The 19738-nt window shown below is 43.7% G+C and overlaps 1 protein-coding gene across 2 annotated transcripts in view; it reads left to right on the forward strand.

The window, feature by feature from the left end:
• LOC137434989 (zinc finger SWIM domain-containing protein 6) overlaps positions 1–19738 on the forward strand; it is a 176571-nt gene that overhangs the window by 126929 nt on the left and 29904 nt on the right. Inside the window, exons 8-9 of one of the 2 annotated variants that reach the window (XM_068128297.2) lie at positions 7056–7193; positions 18458–18520. In XM_068128297.2, the coding sequence (XP_067984398.1) occupies positions 7056–7193; positions 18458–18520 (201 nt within the window). The remainder of the gene's footprint in view (positions 1–7055; positions 7194–18457; positions 18521–19738) is intronic. The other variant, XM_068128306.2, reaches the window with a different exon arrangement.

The raw sequence follows: 19738 nt of genomic DNA on the forward strand, positions 1-19738 counted from the left end.
ACGGACGGAGGGGCAAACCATAGTCCCCCTTTCGCTTCGCGGTGCGACGGGGGACAATAACTCTGTGCAGAGTATCGTGTTTTAAGTTGTATATTCTAGTTATACACCAGATAACATTAAAAAAAATTGTTTGAAATACAAAAACAGCTGAGAGGTTGACTATCTCTCTATAATCTGGCTTTATTGGAGGAATATATCAGTGGTATCAGTGCCCATCTTATCAAATGCTGCTCTTGTTTCTTTGTCTGCTCTCTTCAGTCTGTCCTTGTTTGGCTGCATCCCACCTGCCTGTAAGGCATCTAACATCACCCCCATCCAGACAAAGGGAGCGAAAACATATCCTCTCATCTACAGGCCAGAAAGCCTACTTTCAGTTATAAGCAAAGCAATGGAATTGCTGCCAATGTGAAGTCTTTCCTGTTTTCAAACAGCCTGATCGCTGACCAGTTTGGATTGCGTCCCAGGAAGTCAACTTTGGACATGCTGCTACTTCTCTCTTAGCAACGGTTGGAGGCCCTAAATCTCAAACACGAGGTCAGAACAGTTTTCCTGGACATACCTCTGGCAGTCATTACAGTCTGGCATCCTGCTCTGCTTGCCAAGCTCTGTCTGTGGCATACAAAGCCACCTTCATGCTTGGATTCCTTGCTTCCTCCAGTTGCGTAGTAAAGTTGTTGCTGTCAATGGAATTATTTTCTCTCTTCCCCCAGTGAAGGCTGGAGTGCCCCGCCCCTAGGCCTAGGCAGTCGTGGTCTGTTATGAGAACAAGTCTGTTATGAGAAGTCTCCAATTAGCCTAGATTTTGTATTTAACAAAAAAGGGAAGGGGGCAAAAAAGGGGAGGGGGAACTTGTTCCTCATTGACATGAATGACATTTTCCTGATGCTTTGGAAAACTCGCTCTTCCTCCTGACAGACAGGCAGCAGTTTTGTCACTCTTTGTTGATCTGAAGTTGATTAGATGCTGCTCTGACTAATGGAATTTATCCTTCAACCCCGGAATATCTCACAATCTCTCCCTGTCACTCTCGAAAGATCGTCAACAAATGAATCGACCTATTCATTTACACAGTCAGCCAATGGATGAGGTCCATTCTCGTGAACTTCTTGGCCTCACCATCATCCATGACCTCTGCTGGGTTGACCTTGTATCAAAGCTGGCTTTCAAAAGCAGCCGTAGACTGGGCATCAGCCGTAATTCCAAGTCTTTTCTTGAAAAAGCAGAACTACCCACAGCTTACAAGGCCTTTGCAGCTCAGTGGAGCACTGCTGTCTCCTATAGACTGGTATCTCTACATCACATCTCTTTCCTGTATCCTGAGGATTATAACGCTCTTTACTTTATTGGAATCTCCTGCAATGATGCTGAAGCACATGACTGCTTGTTCTTACATCGTAAACAAGTCTGTGGCCTCTTTTTTTTTTTTTCTTTTTTTTTTAAACCTCCTTTCCTTTGGTCTTGCTCCTTCTGCTGTCCCTCTCAGCTTGTTGGCCTCCACACCTCCCTCAGAATGTGTACACTTCCAACATCACCCTACTGGTTAAAGTCCCCATAATCCAGGCTGACTGCTTCCACAATTTTTCCCCCATACCTGTTGCTCTTTTCTCCCGTTTGTGGAACTACCTTCCTGGAGACACTTATCATAGATACACCCACACACCCCATCAAGATATTCTAATTTTGTATTTTTAATTAATTTTCTGAAATTTGTAGAATTTGTTTTTCACTTGGAACTTGTGTGTTACGATGTGTAAATAAAGGTGGAAAAAGTCTGATTTAATGCAATTTAATTTTAGGCTATAAGGCAACAAAAGGTGAAATTTTTGAAAGGGGGTGTAGACTTTCTTTAGGCACTGTATATTATGATGCAAAGATGAACTGATTAGATTTCGGCATCAAGAGGTCAAATGTCGGAGTCTGTAATAGGTTTTTGTTACCCCGATAACTTAACACCGACTGAAGGGACTAAGTCAAATTTGGTTCAAGTATGTATAATAATGTAAAGATAGACGGATTAGATTATGGGGTTGAGAGGTCAAAGCTCAGAAGACGCGTTAGGTAAAATTATGTTACCGCGCAAACTAAAAACAATTACCAGACATATTTAAATAAAAATAAACCTCTTCCGGAAGCGCTCTTTGAAGTTTGTGATACATCTTCCTCTTCCTTTTTCTTCAATGAACGTGGGCATATTCATAGATCGGAGGCAAAATTAATAACCCAGCAATCCATTAATACCACCATCTATTCAACAAATAACATCTAATTTCACTTCTAAGGTTATGCTTTTACACTGCCGCTTAGCCAATATACAGTGCAGTAAATTTATGTATGAAGCAAAGTACAGTAGTTCATTTGGCGATTTTGCGATCTCCCAATTTGATACTTTAGCGATGTATTCTGGTTCAGCGGTTGCCGAAGACGATAAGAAGAGGCCATTTCGTTGGGTACAAAAGGTAGTTTATTGTACAGAAATCTCCAGCAACTGCTCACGAACGGAAGTCGTAACGGCTTATATAAAACAAGCACCCTCTTCGGAGGGCGTGGCTCCAACACCGCGCGTGCGTCACGACGACACAACCAAACGCCTGTGTGCGTGGGTTAGAACAAACCCATCGTAATGGTAACCATCACATGCGGATAAGTGAATAAGGTAACCGCGACATGTGCATAAGGTAACCACTACATGCGCCCCCCCAGAAGGCACGCCACGGGCGTGTACGTAGTTCGCGGGTGGAACAGAGCCGGGCCGCGGGTGGAACCGAGCCGAGCCGCGGGTGCTGAGCAGCGGTAGCAGTTGTAGGTGCAGCAGTAGGAATTGCGGGAGTGGCGAGCAGCAGCATCAGCCTCGGGATCCGTCGTAGGAGCAGTAGTAGGAGTTGCGGGAGTGGTGGGCGGGGCGTGGCGGCGCCCACGAGGTGTGCAGCAGCATCAGCCTCGGGATCCGCCGTAGGAGAAGTAGTAGGAGTGGCGAGCAGCAGTACTCGGCCTGTGTGCACGGAGGCGACGAAGTAGCAGTACTCGGCCTGTGTGCGCGAAGGCGACGGGCAGCAGTACTCGGCCTGTGTGCGCGAAGGCGACGAAGTAGCCGTGCCCGGCCTGTGAGCGCGGAGGCGACGAAGTAGCAGTACTCGGCCTGTGTGCGCGAAGGCGACGAAGTAGCCGTGCTGCCAACGCCCCGTAACGGCGTCCTTCGGAGGGTCCCGGAGCTGGTTCGCCCCTCCAGTGTGGAAGAAATTGCGGTCGCAATCCTGCCGTGTTCATTCGGCCCCCGAATACGTTCGGGGGCAACGGGGTCACCAGTTTAGCGGTTGCCGAAGACGATAAGAAGAGGCCATTTCGTTGGGTACAAAAGGTAGTTTATTGTACAGAAATCTACAGCAACTGCTCACGAACGGAAGTCGTAACGGCTTATATAAAACAAGCACCCTCTTCGGAGGGCATGGCTCCAACAGCCGCGCGTGCGTCACGACGACACAACCAAATGCCCGTGTGCGTGGGTTAGAACAAACCCATCGTAATGGTAACCGTCACATGCGGATAAGTGAATAAGGTAACCGCGACATGTGCATAAGGTAACCACTACACTGGCATCTTTATCAGTTTTGTAAGTTCTGAAAACACTCGAGAATGAAATTATATGGCTTTTAAAATGACGTATGTGTGAGTTGAGACGACAAATATGGAGAAGTGGGATTAATAAAGTGATGACGTATTTGCGAAACAACAGAAAAGAAGTGATGTAAACCGGGGTATTACTGTATTTACTGAGATGTCGAGTTTGTATGAAGTTTCTCACACTATTTGTTTTGTTTCAGGAATGAAAATAACAGCACGTAGAAACAAAGATGTTGCCATAGTGGAAAGCTTCAGTAAAGAAGACACTCTCGTTAAACTCATGGTGATCCATAATAAAAATAGAAACGCACATGAAAACCACCAATAAATATTTCCATTCCTACTTAACACTTATCCACACATGTCCAGCAATGAGTGTTACTGGCAGGTGAAACGGATGTGTGACGGACCGTATTCAAACATTTAAATTTTTCTAAACAGAACAGTTATATGGGGAGTGGCAGTGAATGGCGACTCCAACCATCTGGTTTTGTATGATCGTCTATGACTTCAGAATCCAGGTCTTCAGAATGATTCCATTCTGCTCCACGATGATGTTGTACTGCATGCAAAATGCAATGTCCACTACCTCTTAGAGCCACAGCAGCGGCTAGTTTTGCCTCCCCCACCATATCCGCAACTTTGATCCCATGTCACTTCCCCACATTTCCCCAAAACAAAAAAATTAGCCGAAGGGAAGGCATTTTGTATCCACTGATGATGGTAAGCGTGTATTGAAGGGGATGTAGATTACGTAGCATGAATATGACGTGATACATATGACACAAAGTTAATCTATTGTGTATGGTGGCAGAATTTTTGGGATAATCCTCATAATTGTTATTTTGGTTGTTACCGTCTCCTTTTAAACTTCCAGTTCCAATTGGAGACTGGTTCGAATAGAATTGCTTACATTATGTTTATGTGCTTTGTGAAATGTTATACTATTACCGAAAGCAGGCCTGAGAGTGCGCAGATTGCTTAACAATAACAAGTTAAAGTAGTACAGACTTAGGTCCACTGAATAGCTGGTATAATTCAACAGCTGCTCTTGCTGCAGAATTTATATAATAATGGCCCAGAATTCGCATCCTGCTGTGCAGCAAAAGAAAATGTTGAGAGAAAATTCAACAACTCTTTTTAAAGGGATAAAGCACAGCCAAACAACTATATGTTCTGCTAGAATCTGTTATGTGAATCGTCAGGATTGAAGTAGGCAGTCAAATTAGAAGAAGAAGAACCCGTGTAAGAATGGCACGATTGGTGTGATCACAATTGGTGTCATTTTTATTTTTAAAATCTTGATATCAACACATCACTACTGTTTCAGGAGTGGTACAACAACTGAGTGGTACCTCCCTCTTTTGTAGAACTTTTGGCATCACTTTTGTAGACCGAGGTAATTGCAAATGGAATGATCTTTTGAAAAGGATAGACAGAAAAGATGGAAATTCTGTGGAGCATTATTGAAGGGCCATTCTATTGAAACTTTCCTAACATTCTCTTCTGAAAACGTTGTGATGGGAAATATGCCTGCCATCTTGGCAACAAAAATTATAAATTAAAGTTAGATAAAAATACAAACAAATAAATTGCCAAATGACCAGCCAGCAGAAGCAGACTCATAACAGCAGGAGAGAACAAAACTGTGAGAGAAGAAGATGCGGCAGTATACTCGTGTATGAAGTAAACTAATGGCAGTGAACAATAAGATAATTAATAATAATTTTAATTAAATATTAATAATATTTAATAATATTTAAATAAATAAGAATTTAATTAATAATGATTACAAAATAATTAATAATAATAATGGCAGTAAGTATATGGCAGTAAACACGTGTATAGCGAGAAGTGCCATCATCAAGTCATCCAAAATCCATGCTCGCCGCTCTTAATTGTTTTGTTCCTCTTTTCTTTCGCTTGTGGAGCCAACTTCGTCGGTCTATTCAATTTCATTCTTTCCTTCAGGGATTAAAGATGGTGTTGGGCCCTGGTGTTGGGCTCGCGGCTAGGGTGCCGGCTTAGGATCCTAGGATCCTGGGTTCGAATCCCGGTCGATCGCTGAATTAACGCCAGGGGGGTTGACTCAGCCTGTCATCCTTCCGAGGTCGGCTAATTGAGTACCAGTTCACTGGTAATTCCCTGTTTGTCGTAAAAAGGCGACAAAAAGGGTTGGCGGCAGGAAGGGCATCTGGCCGTAAAACATTGCTTCAAAAAAGGGGACCGAAAAACAACAACAACCACGGTCCCCGAAAAAGGCCAACCCCAGCTTTGCGGGGGAAAATGGCCTCTAAAGGTGTTTTTTTTTTCTCTTCAGGGATTAAAGATGGCTTTCATCTCCTGCTCAGGTCACCCACCCTACTTACTCATGCTCCTTTCTTCCCACATTATCCCTCCCCAAGCCTACCTCCAGGATATTGTGTTTTTCTTCTTCCTGTTTCATCCCTGGCTTTCCCTTCCTGTTCCTTCAAACAACTTGTAGTTGTGTTTGAGATTATATCCTGCTTGTTCATCTCCTCTCTCCTCCTGCCTCTCCCCTTACTCTCTCATTCTTCTGCTCGCCTACTTTTCCTCCAGCTCTCCCTTTGGTGTGCCCCTCTACCCTGCTGTTGGTGTATTACACTGTGTTCTGTTCTACCTTTTCTACGAGGTTAGATTTTCTATTGTTTTGATATTTAAAAAAAATCTAAGAATGGGGATTGACAATTTGTTCACAAGATGGTGAGGTCAAAGCTCCACATTTCCACTACTCACCTCCTGCTAGGAGAGACACTGGGGCGTGGGGCATGGATAGGTAAAGGTACAGAGATGAGATGGAAATAGTTGGCTACTCCTCACCTGAAGCTGAGTAATATGAACAAAACCTTCATTCTGCAGAGATGTCTATCGACGAAATGGTTATAAACCCCACCCCACACGGCCAGATGAGAAGGCAGAGTTAATTGGCCACTAATCAGCACTATCTCTCCACCTCCTGTGGTGGCTGAAACAGCCTGCCATGTGAGCTAGGCTGTGGGGGATCAGAAGCTATCAAGATGGTAAAATAACACTGCTTATGATACTGCTACTGCAGAGTTGTAGATTATTCTGGACTCACAGAAGCTTCAGAGCCTGCTACCATATGCCAAAGGAGCCACTCTCTTATGAGGGCTACCTATCATGGTTTCAGAAAAACAGCAACAACAACAGTGCAAATGTCTTTATGGTGATACATTTTCTGGATTGCCTTTGTCATTATATACATCGTTTGATTGATGATGTCAAATCATCTAACCTTGTTTTTAAATTTTGAAGTCCTGTTCCTAATCATACTGGGGCAGGTGATCACTAAGTAATGGCCTCTGAAACACCCACAGCTACCATGCAGTTGTATGGCAAGACCGCACCTACTTTATCAGTATCGGCTGCTAATGTTCATACTTTTGCCTTGACAGAGATCCTACAAAAGGGCACAACTAGCACGACGACCCTTGAAGGCTGGGTTGGTCATCCGTTGGATCCCATTGGTTGTCTCTTTGCAACGCTGACAGATGGCACACCGGGAGGTTGTCCAACATCTCCCAAGCGAACAGGTACTTGATAATGTTAATGTGACCTTTTCCCTCCAATATTTAACCTTCTAAGAGGTATGTGAGTGATGCTTTGGGGTGATTTTTTAGGAAGAGTAACGGAATGATTTGTGTGAAAATGGATTCCGTATCTTTAAGGAAATGCATTTGATATTATACAAGATATGTCTACATGGTTCATTCGTCTACTCCTAGCTGCCCTTGTTTACATCTTTAGCATCCAATAGGGTATGCCATACGTCGACTCTTCAGAATGAAGGCTTTTAGCTGAATTTCAATTGTAATAAGCAAAAAATATTCTTGTCACATCATTCATTATCTATTTATTTGTATTTTATTACAGGTCATTATCTTGATTAAAATTAGTCTACAATACTTTTTTTAAGTCTATTTTTCTTAAGTATCAGGTTTAAAAAAAATAACATTTGCTCACAGTAACATTCGCTTCCATGACACCAAGCTCCGAAACGACTATGCCTGGTTGTTTTTATCTACACGTGACGTATAGAGTGTATGGAAGGGGATGCAGATTATGTAGGACGAATATGACGCGAATAAAGTTCATATATTATGTATGTTATGCCTGGTGTTGACTTGACGGTTATGGTGGTTGGCTGAAGATCTTAGGGTCTTGAGTTTGAACCCGCGTTATGCCGTTGAAATAACACCAGGTGGGTTGACTCAGCCAGTCATTTGAGTATGCTGCGTTGGAGTGGCGACCCATCCAGGATTGTACTACTTAGACAATGAATCTGCATCGGCAGCCCTATGTGTCTCACGGCGTGAAAGGAATGTTATATATATATATATATATATACACACACACACACACACACACACACACACACACACACACACACACACACACACACACACACACACACACACACACACACACACACACACTAGCAGAAGTGCCCGGCATTTCCGGGTGGGGGAGGGGAGGGTGAGGGTGAGGGGGAGGGGGAGGGGAGGAGGGGCGGGGAAGGGGGAGGGGGAGGGGGGAAAGGGAGGCGGAGGGGAGAGGGTAGGGTGGAGGGGCAAGGGAAGGGGAGGGGGAAAGGGATGGGGGAGGGGAAAGGAAGGAGTAGGGGGGAAAGGGAAGGGGAGGGGAAAGGGGAGAGGGTAGGGTGGAGGGGGAAGAGGAGGGGAGTGATATAGGTGGTTACTGGCAATTGATCACATCCACAAATGATGTAATCCACACAATTTATGTACTTTACATAACTTTAATAGGAATATATGGCCGTGTAGATGGGAAATACAGTTTGTTTGAAATAAATCACAAATATCAGATGAAAGTTTTTAAAATTTAGAACTATTCTCACTCAGAGTTGAACATCACCGCAATATTACGTGGTTGCTTCAACGTTTTCTGTGAATTATATGTCATCATTGTGAGATTTTTTAGGATTTTTTTTTTTTAATGAGATTTTTATATTTAAAAAAATGACAAAAAAGCATCAGAACAGCTGTGAAAAAGCATCAAAACAGCAGTGAAAAAGCATCAAAACAGCAATGTAAATGCATCAAAACAGCAGTAAAATGCATCAAAACAGCATTCGATATATTTTCACTTTTACGTTTTGGCTAACTCGCTCGTGAACCTGACGAAGATCCTGAGCAAGGATCGCTACGCTACGCTACGCTACGTTATGCTAACGTTACGTTAGCTACGCTACGTTACGCTACGTTCGCTACGTTATGGCTAAGAATATGGATCTAAAGATGAAAGAAAAAAAAACCTATGTGGTGTGAATGGCAATGTTCCTCGCTGAAATGTGAAAAAGCGCAATCGCTTTTCGCTCTGAATTACGTGCGAACGCGTAACTGTGAGATTATGGCGGCAAGGCTGGAACATCACGTGATCGCTCTGAGCGAATCAGCGCGCTGCTCTGCCACCGGCTCAGATTCCGTGTATAATATTCCTCGCTACGTTATGCTACGTTCGCTATGTTATGGCTAAAAATATGGATCTAAAGATGAAAGGAAAAAAAACCTATGTGGTGTGAATGGCAATGTTCCTAGCTGAAATGTGAAAAAACGCAATCGCTTTTCGCTCTGAATTACGTGCGAACGCGTAACTGTGAGATTATGGCGGCAAGGCTGGAACATCACGTGATCGCTCTGAGCGAATCAGCGCGCTGCTCTGCCACCGGCTCAGATTCCGTGTATAATATTCCTCGCTGAAATTCGCTGAGGTAAATATGAATAAAAAAATATGGATCTCGGTAAATATTTTTAGGTAGGCCATGTCCTTCCCAGGCTCAATGGCCATGTCTATGCCAAATATAAAGCACGTGAGCCTCTCCGTTTAGGAGTCTATCGGTAACATTACACACACACACACAAACTGTGTTTTATATATACAGATATACATATATATGTATGTATGTATTGTTACAGACGCGGTGGTGGATGTTAGTTTACCGAGCGGTTTGGTATGACCACGTCTGCACAAGTTACCCGATTATACCCGAACGTTGACTAATCGCGCTACGCTAGATCAATGAAGGAAAAGACACACGGCTGGGATTAAAATGACACGACACCAGGGATACGGTTCTCAAGACCTCCGGAGGAGGTTATATTCGTTCGGAAGGTTAGATTACAACTACAAGAGGGACAGCAAAGGAAGATAGGCACTTAGACACAATCTTATATTATTCCCGACAGACCACAGAGAAACAGGACAAAAACTGACTCACACGGGGATTGATGGCAAGGAAAGCGGGTATTCGATGGCCAGCACAAGGTGCACCTTGTGCTCAGGGACAGGATAGCGCGGCCCAAAAGATGCAGGAGGTCTCTCAGCGCTCGGAGGTGGCTCTCTTGTCTTCTCAAGCTCGGGGCGCATCTGACGTCACGTCCGGCGAGTCGCTCCGTATATCCGGCGGGGAGTGACACGCCCTCGGCTCGTTAGCTCCGCCCCAGATGGAATCGGCTCGTTGCTTCTCATTGGGTGCGTGCGGGGGGGTTACCGGCTCCACCCTTGACGAGGGGCTGACAGGGAGCCCCTTCGTGGTAACCCCGTGGAGCGCATGGTCCGGAGCGCATTGTCAATGGCGGCTAACCGAGCCGGTGTGAGGACGCACACTCCCCCGCGCAGCGCCGTGCCCCTCTGTTGTTGTAGTTGTTGTTGTAGCTGTAGTTGTTGTTGTTGTTGTTGTTTGGGGAAGAAGATGGAAGGAGGTATGGGAAGGTCCTAAACTCACTACTGGTGCCATATAATCACATTCTGGTGCAACGAAGAGTCAGAATTAATGGAAAGGAGTCCTTAACTGACATAGACTAAGAATAACTAGCAAGATGTCCGAAAGTTGTCTACGTGAGATGCGGTGGACCTGGGCACGACATTTAATGGGGGAAAAAGGGGAAGGTCGGTTCTACAGAGTGTTGTTTACAGACAATGGGACTAGGGAATGGGGGATTGGGGATAGTTGGGGAGTATTGGGGAAATAGGGGAATATTTACAAGCGGATATGGAGGCCAAATTCCATATTCGCAACAGTATGTATGTATATATATATATATATATATATATCTGTTGGGTGACGCAACTTTTGGGATAAACTTCGTAATTGCTACTTTGATTGTTACCATCTCTTTTCAAACATTCATTTCCAAATGGAGACTGTTTTGGATAGAATTGCATAGATCAACATTCTGTTTTCTGTAACATTCTGTTCTGTAACATTACATTTCTGTAATGCAACAACATTCTGTAAGAGGTGTGTGCGCGTGCATATGTGCCTCTTCATGGTGATTTGCTACTAAGAGCAATAAGAATAATAGGTGCTTTACTACTTTAAGAAAAGTTATTTTGTATTTTTTATTTTTTATTTTTTTGTATACTGAATCGAGGCTCGTGAAAGAGCTAACATTTATTTCACAAACAAATCAACCAGACAAACAAAATATATAAAAAGAGGGAGCGGAAGACAAGATGGGGAGAGAAGGGGAAGCACACAAACATAACATTTGAGAGCAGGGAGATGTGTGGGAGGGAGAGGGCTTGGGGGGAGGAGGCGTGGGAAGGGAGGGGGGGGGGGGGGGGGAGAAGTATAAAACACAAGGACACCAAGGACTTCCAGGACAGAGGTTGGTATTTCAAAAAAGTGGATTTGGAGTGAAATTAGCAGGGGTAGAAAAGATCAAGGTTTTGGATGGGGGAAGATAAGAGATGGTGGTGAACAGCTGTTTTAAAGACCTGGAGGGTGGAGTGGGATTGAAGAGAGTGAGGGAGTTTGTTCCAGAGGCGGGAGAAAAGAGGAGTGAAGGTGAGCAGAAAGTCTTGATTTTGGCAGTTTAACCATAAGAGGGCTGCAGGCAGATCTTGTGCGACCTGTACGAATATTTGGGGGACAGAGCCCAGAGAGAGCTGGGGAGGCAAGGCCAAAGGAGTCGGTAGAAGACCGAAAGACCACCAACCTGCCTGCGGTGATTAAGTGAAAGGCCCTCGGAGATAGCGTCATCGCGGGAGATTCCAATGATTCTGAACGCTTTGGTTTCAACAGCGTGAAGACGAGGTTGGTGTGAGGCAGGAGCACCAGCCCAGGGGGGAGAGCAATATTCCATTGAGCTGCGGATGAAAGCTTTGTATGTGGTGAGGAGCTCAGGTGTGCCAAGGAAGGACTTTGCACGACGGAGGATGCCCAGTCGGCGACTGGCTTTGGAGGCCAGATTTGAAATGTGGTTTTCCCAGGAAAGATCATGGCAGATAGTGAGACCCAAAAGCTTGAGTGACAGAACTTCTTGGAGAGGATTATTCAGAAAGTGGATGGGGGGGTTGTCCAGTCGGTCTTTTCGGAGAGACATCGTAAGAGCGTGAGATTTGTCAGGATTGAAAGACATGTTCCACTTGTTTTCCCAGTCTGTGATTTTGTCCAGGTCTGCAGAGAGTGAGGAGGCTGCAGACTGCCGATCTGAGGGATGAGGAATGGAGCGACAGAGAGTAGAGTCATCAGCAAAGAGATCGAGAGGATTTTCAAGAGAGTCAGAGAGATCATTGATGAAGACCAGAAAAAGCACAGGCCCAGAACACTGCCTTGGGGAACTCCAGCCTGAACAGGAAGAGGAGATGAGAGAAACCCATTCAGGGCCACACGTTGACTACGACTAGAGAGGAAGTCTGCCAGCCATGCGTGGAGATTTCCATGGATACCAAAGGAGGAGAGTTTGGTGAGCAGAGCGGGGTGCCAGACCGTATCGAAGGCACGTGATATGTCAAGGGAGACAGCTCTAATTTCCTGTTTGGCATTGAGGACCTCCATCCATTGTATTATTTGTATTATTTGAAACAGGAGACTGTATATTTATCTTCATCCCTGTCTGTTTGTCTGCCTGTGAGCAGGGTATCTCAAAATGTTATGGATGGATTCAGACGACATTTGGTGGACAGGTTGGGAATGTGACATGGACGAATTGATTAGATTTTGGTGAAGATCTGGATGTGGATGCAGATACTAGAATTTTTTTTTTTAGTTATTCTTCACCATTGAGAGATAGGGCCAAAAATGATTTCTCTCACGATATCTCAGTCATGGACCTATTCGGACAAAACTTGGTTGGATGTGTTGGGTTGTTGACAAGAACAAGCCGATTCGATTTTTGTTAATGTCCGGATGCGGATCTGGCCTATCCAAGGGATAGAGAATGTAAACTGTTCAGCCTGGCTGAGGTTCGTGGTCAAGAAGATGCATCCACAAGGGAGTGCAGCCTCTTTGTGCAGTGGTCTCTGTCTGCCGGCACAGCTGACATTGACTTGTTGGAGGGAGGACACAATGGCCCTTATCTGCTTGTACCACTGCTGGATAAAGACTACGTTGGTGGTGGGGGTGGATAAAGAGGAAGTTATCATAATTAAAATGGGGAAACAGTGGCTTGTGACCTTGCTCGAGGATCCTCCCCAGATCTCTTTACTACCTTAACGAGCACATTTACTAATAAGACTCGTTTTGACATACACATAAACCTATGACATTTGTTAAATCAACAATGAATTGTGTCTCACACGTGCCGCCCCTAACCCCTCGTCTTCTTGCGCATGACAGCTTTAGAAGTGTGCAAGGGTATGAGGAGAATCAAGTTGAGAAAATGTAAAATGGGGTTGTGGGGTGGAGTAAGGAATAAAATAGAGTGAGTGTGGGAGGATGAGAAAGGAAAGGAGGTTTTGTGGAGACAGAAGGGGAGAGAAAGGTGCAGAAGTGTGTGCGCGATGGAGTAAAAAATGTTATTGCATGTACATACTGCTATCACTTTGAGCTAAAAGAAAAAAGAAACTTTGGAGCAGATGTACATTTGTTTTTTTAAATATCTAACAGTCCTCTCCTTTATTCTTCCTCTTTAACTCAACTGCGAACAAAATGATCAGTGATTTAATTTTGTTTGGTCAAATTATTTCCATTTACCACATCTTACTCTTTTGAAGGTTGTGCCGATTTATATACAAGCCTGAAGCTGACATCCAAACAATCCACGCAAATCGAATAGTGCTTTACCTAATTTCTAACACCACTGTTTTCCCATCGTACGGTCTTGCTGATGAATTAGGCGATCTTGTTGGCGAATCTCGTGAAGAGCACCCTTTTCTGCTGCAGCTCGACGTTCATCGGATGCTCTTTCATTGGTCTCATCCCAGCTTGGGTCTATATGAGAGGGGTAATTGTAGGGGTCTGGTACTTTAACTGGATAGGTAGCATTTCTGAGGAGCCTATTTCAGTTGACCTCCATTGACAAATCAGAACTGTTGAGGGCAAACTTATATTTGTCATTGCTTTGCCTCAACGCTGCTTTGTTGTTGAAAAAGCAAAACTTATTTTTTTTATTCCAATCATTCTGGCTTGATTTCACAAGCAGAGTACAAATGGCTTATCAAAGGCTCTGTGGCGGAATATTTCAAAAAAAATATTTGCAACTTTTTTTTTTTCTTTCGATGTACACTCTCAAAGTGTCAATCCCACGGAAGCCTCTTCTCAGTGAAAGACACATGAAAGCCCGCTTGGAGTTTGCAAAAAAGCACCTAAAGGACTCTCAGACTGTGAGAAACAAGATTCTGTGGTCTGATGAAACCAAGATTGAACTGTTTGGCTTCCGTCTGGCCACTCTGCCGTAAAGCCCAGATCGGTGGGGTGTTGCAGTGATGGTTGTCCTTCTGGAAGATTCTCCCATCTCTACATAGGATCTCTGGAACTCAGCAAGAGTGACCATCGGGTTCTTGGTCACCTCCCTGACCAAGGTTCTTCTTGCCTGGTTGCTCAGTTTGGTCAGATGGACAGCTCTAGGAATAGTCTGGGTAGTTACATATTCTTTCCATTTCTTAATGATGGAGCTCACTGTGCTCTTGGGAACTTTCAACATTCTACAAATTGTTTTATACCCTTCCCCAGATATATGCCTCCTCACAATTCTATCTTGGAGTTCTACGGACAGTTCCTTGGACTTTATGGTAGAGCTTCTGCTCTGACTGACATGCACTGTCCACTGTGGGACCTGATATAGAAATCATGTTCAATCAATGGAATTGGCCACGGGTGTAGTCCAAGAAAGTTGTAGAGACATCTCAAAGATTATCAAAGGAAATTGAATGCACCTGAGCTCAATCTGGAGTGTCATAGCAAAGGGGTTGAATACTTATTGACTCGAGACATTTCAGCTTTTCATTTTTAATTATTTTGGAAATTTTTCTTCACAAAAATAAAATTACATTTGGACATTATTGGGTACTAGCAGAAGTACCCGGCATTGCCGGGCGGGGGAGGGGAGGGGTGGGGGAAGAGAGGGGAGGGTAACGGGGGGGAGAGGAAGAGAGGGGGGGAGGGGAGAAGAGGGGGGGGGGAAGTACCCGGCATTCCGTGTATAAACGTGAGGGGGGAGGGGAGGAGGGGAGGGATGGGGGAGGGGGGGAGGGATGGGAGAGGAGTGGGAGGGGGGAGGGGAGGGGGAGGGGAAGGGGGAGGAGGAGTGGGGAGGGGAAAAGGGAGGCGGAGGGGGAGAAGGGGAGGGGGGGGAGGGGGAGGGAAGGGGAGGGCCAGTCAACAATGACGTTGCAGTTCTCATGGTCGGAGAGCAGCACAACAATCGCGACATCGTCCTGAATCTTCGCAACAGCACGAAGCGGATTTTGGAGACTCACCGATCCTGTGACGCCCTCCAGTACCGGCGTTGCTGGGTGGGGGAAGGGAGACCCGTACATTCCCAACCCGTACATTCGCCCTCTCGACTCAAGCTCACTCGGACAAAAGCCTCGCACAAATTACACCGTGAAGGCCCAATGGCCATGTCTATGCCACAAATCAAGTACGTGAGCGAGTCGGGCGCACTGAATTAAAAATATATAGAACGCTCATACTCCGTGAAAAGTGAAGCCAACTGGCGGCGGGGATGGAACATCACGTGATCCCTCTGAGCGAATCAGCGCGCTGCTCTGCCACCGGTCAGAATCTGTGTATAATATTCCTCGCTGAAAAAAAATCTATGTGAAACATGCTACTATCTATGCTAAATCATGCTAAAATCTATGCTACTTGCTGTGAGTTTATGGCGGCAAGGAACATCATGTGATCGCGTCACGAACATCATTCGTGATCACATCATCACATGATCATGATCGTCATCAATGAGCGCGAATGAGCGAATCAGCGCGCTGCTCTGCCACCGATTCAGATTCCGTGTATAATATTCCTCGCTGAAAAAAAATATGGATCTGAAGATGAAAGGGAAAAAAACCTATGTGGTGTGAATGGCAATGTTCCTCGCTGAAATGTGAAAAAACGCAATCGCTTTTCGCTCTGAAATACGTGCGAACGCGTAACTGAGTTAATGGTGGCAAGGAACATCACGTGATCGCTCTGAGCGAATCAGCGCGCTGCTCTGCCACCGGTCAGATTCCGTGCATAATATTCCTCGCTGAAATGCGTTGAGGTAAAAATATGGTTAAAAAATATTATGAAATTTTTTTTTTTAGGTCGGCCATGTTCTTCCCAGGCTCAATGGCCATGTCTGTGCCAAATATCAAGTACGTGAGCCTCTCCGTTTAGGAGTCTATCGGTAACATTACACACACACACACACACACACACACACACACACACACACACACACACACAAACTGTGTTTTATATATATAGATTATGTGTAGATCAGTGACAAAAATCTCAGTCAATTTTAAATTCAGGCTGTAACACAACAAAATGTGAAAAAGTCGAGGGGTGTGAATACTTTTTGAAAGTCTACTGTATTATACGCTTCTTTTAATGCATTACTAATAATAGTCCAATATGCAGTTTTTTTTTATATCTAACTATACATTCAGAGCAAGGAACCGCCTCTAGAGGCCATTTTCCCCCACAGAGCAGGGGTTGGCCTTTTTTGGGCACCGTGGTCCCCTTTTTGAAGCAATGTTTTACAGCCAGATGCCCTTCTTGCCGCCAACCCTGTTAGTTGCATCTTGTGACACATAGGGAATTACCAGTGAGCTGGTACTCAATTTGCCCACCTCAGAAGGATGACAGGCTGAGTCAACCCCCCTGGCGTTAATTCAGCGATCAACCGTGATTTGAACCCAGGATCCTAGGATCCCAAGCCAGCACCCCCTAACCCAACACAGAGCAAGAAAATGTGGAAATTTATTTTTAATGCATATTCCTCGTTGTGCTTTTCTTATTCTTGCTTTGGATAAATGTGAGTATCAGAGCATTCGTATGGAATTCTGTACAACATGTTGGTTGATCTGTTAAACTCAAATCCAACTGACTTTATCACTCACCTGGTAACTGGTGCTGAAATGTAGCTTAAGGCTGGTTAAAAAAAAATTCCTGTTTATCATCACTTTTTTTCAAAAAAGTGGGTAGGTAGGGAGGGGTTTTTTTTTGTTTGTTTGTTTTTCAGAGTGAAATTTTAATGGATTATTCAATGCACAATATGTTTTTTTCTTAAATATACTTGATCGGACATACATGATGAATCATGTTATGATTTCTAAACTAGTAAACCTTCGTATGTACGCACTGATACGATTCAAATAAAGAAAATAAAGAAACCTATGTCACATTGAGTTCTGTTTACTTTTAATATTTGCTGATACATATAACAACGGTAGACCAAAACTTCGGCTTTTAAGAATAATGTCCGGTTGCCATACATGTATCTATCAGCAGCTATTGCCATAGCATTCATACATATTTGACTAGAATTCCTCGCCACGAAATATCACTTCATGGTACCGGTACATGCATATTGAGCAGTTTGGCAGACATGGAAGAGGACATAAACCACATCAAAAGGATGTCTGGTTCGCATTTATACATCTATCTATCAGCAGCTACTGCTATTATAGCACTCATAGATGTATCTATATATCAGCAGCTACTGCTATTATAGCACTCATAGATGTATCTATCTATCAGCAGCTACTGCTATTATAGCACTCATAGATGTATCTATCTATCAGCAGCTACTGCTATTATAGCACTCATATATGTATCTATATATCAGCAGCTACTGCTATTATAGCACTCATAGATGTATCTATCTATCAGCAGCTACTGCTATTATAGCACTCATAGATGTATCTATCTATCAGCAGCTACTGCTATTATAGCACTCATATATGTATCTATATATCAGCAGCTACTGCTATTATAGCACTCATAGATGTATCTATATATCAGCAGCTACTGCTATTATAGCACTCATATATGTATCTATATATCAGCAGCTACTGCTATTATAGCACTCATAGATGTATCTATCTATCAGCAGCTACTGCTATTATAGCACTCATATATGTATCTATATATCAGCAGCTACTGCTATTATAGCACTCATAGATGTATCTATCTATCAGCAGCTACTGCTATTATCGCACTCATATATGTATCTATATATCAGCAGCTACTGCTATTATAGCACTCATAGATGTATCTATCTATCAGCAGCTACTGCTATTATAGCACTCATAGATGTATCTATATATCAGCAGCTACTGCTATTATAGCACTCATAGATGTATCTATCTATCAGCAGCTACTGCTATTATAGCACTCATATATGTATCTATCAATCAGCAGCTACTGCTATTATAGCACTCATACATGTTGAGTAGAGTTCAACACCAAGAGAATGTTGTTTGCCGTTTATTCATGTATCTATCATCACCTACTACTACATGTAGTGCAGCGCTCGTTTAATTTTTGACTAGAAATCCACAGCAATAATTATCACGTAAGGCTCTCCCGTTTGCCGATGATATTTGGCTTCTCCTTCAGAATACCAACTACTACTTGAACTTCCGAGTGGGCCTCTTCTCGGCAGTACGACTCTTACTGCAGGTACTGCATATAGGATATGACTCATCTGTGGTACTCAGCTCCTCAACACAGCCACAGAAATAGCACACATCTTCATAGCCAGCCGTGTAGTATGGCTTCTCTGTCGCATCGTTGCATGTGAGATTGCCTTTGGCATAGACATTATTGAAGACGTTTGCCTCATTGGTCTCCTGCAGATCGGCGAAGTTCGAGCACATGTAACTTGGCTCAGACAGTACGCGAGCACATACAAAATTCGAACCTGTTCCACTGAGCGGGAACGGATTTTACTCACTTCGCGAGCAAAAAAAAAAAAAAAATTTTTTAGGGGCGGACGACTTTTATGGGGCGGGCGGTGATGATAAACAGGAAATTTTTTTTAACCAGCCTAACTACCGAGATCCTGAAACAAAATTGGAGTGAAAGCAAAGGAAGCATGAGGGATAAGAGCCACCCAATACATTTTACATGCAACATTTAGCCAACAAGATCATGGCCTTCATTTTCTGTGATGCTCAGTGAATCCTGCTGATTGACTGCATTTCACTAAACTACAATCAAAAGAGCATATCACGTCGGCCTCATATGCAAAAAATTGTGTCATGCCATCTTAGGCTGAAGGTGGGGATATGTTAAACAAGTTGAGCCTCTCCTTCACAACAATGCACCACCGATGCACAAAGCTTGTGTTACGTAAACTCCTGTTCACGACTGTGCTTTGCAGCAGCTGGTTCACCCTCCGTACATCTTCCTCCCAGTGACTCTTAGCTGCTTCGACATTTGAAGGCCCACCTATATGGCCGATTCATCGACGACAGGGTATTAACTGAAGTGGCTGAAGCAGCAATCTAAAAAGAATTAATTTACTGGAATAGACCGTTTTTGAAAGTGAAATGCAACAAGTGCATTGAAGTTAAGGCATATTTACAAATTACAAATATGAAGTTTCAATGTTTTCAACTATTGTAATTATTTTGTTCAAATAACTTTTTGAATGCACCTTACGTTCAAAAAGTGGGATATATATCCCACTTTTTGGGATATATATCCCATAATGTGGGATATATTGTATCGGTTTCATTAAATTAGCTGTGAATTTCAAGGTTTTTCTTTCCAAGATGTTATTTTGTTGTATCTAATATTGTTTATGTGCTTGCACCATTCGTGGCACATTATTTTTAAAGAGCATAGCTTGTTTTTTTTGTTGTCTTATCATCATCTCATGTGGGCAAGTAGCGT

This window comes from Myxine glutinosa, chromosome 1 (assembly GCF_964187855.1).
Source record: "Myxine glutinosa chromosome 1, kmMyxGlut1.1, whole genome shotgun sequence".
Taxonomy (NCBI): Eukaryota; Metazoa; Chordata; class Myxini; order Myxiniformes; family Myxinidae; genus Myxine; species Myxine glutinosa.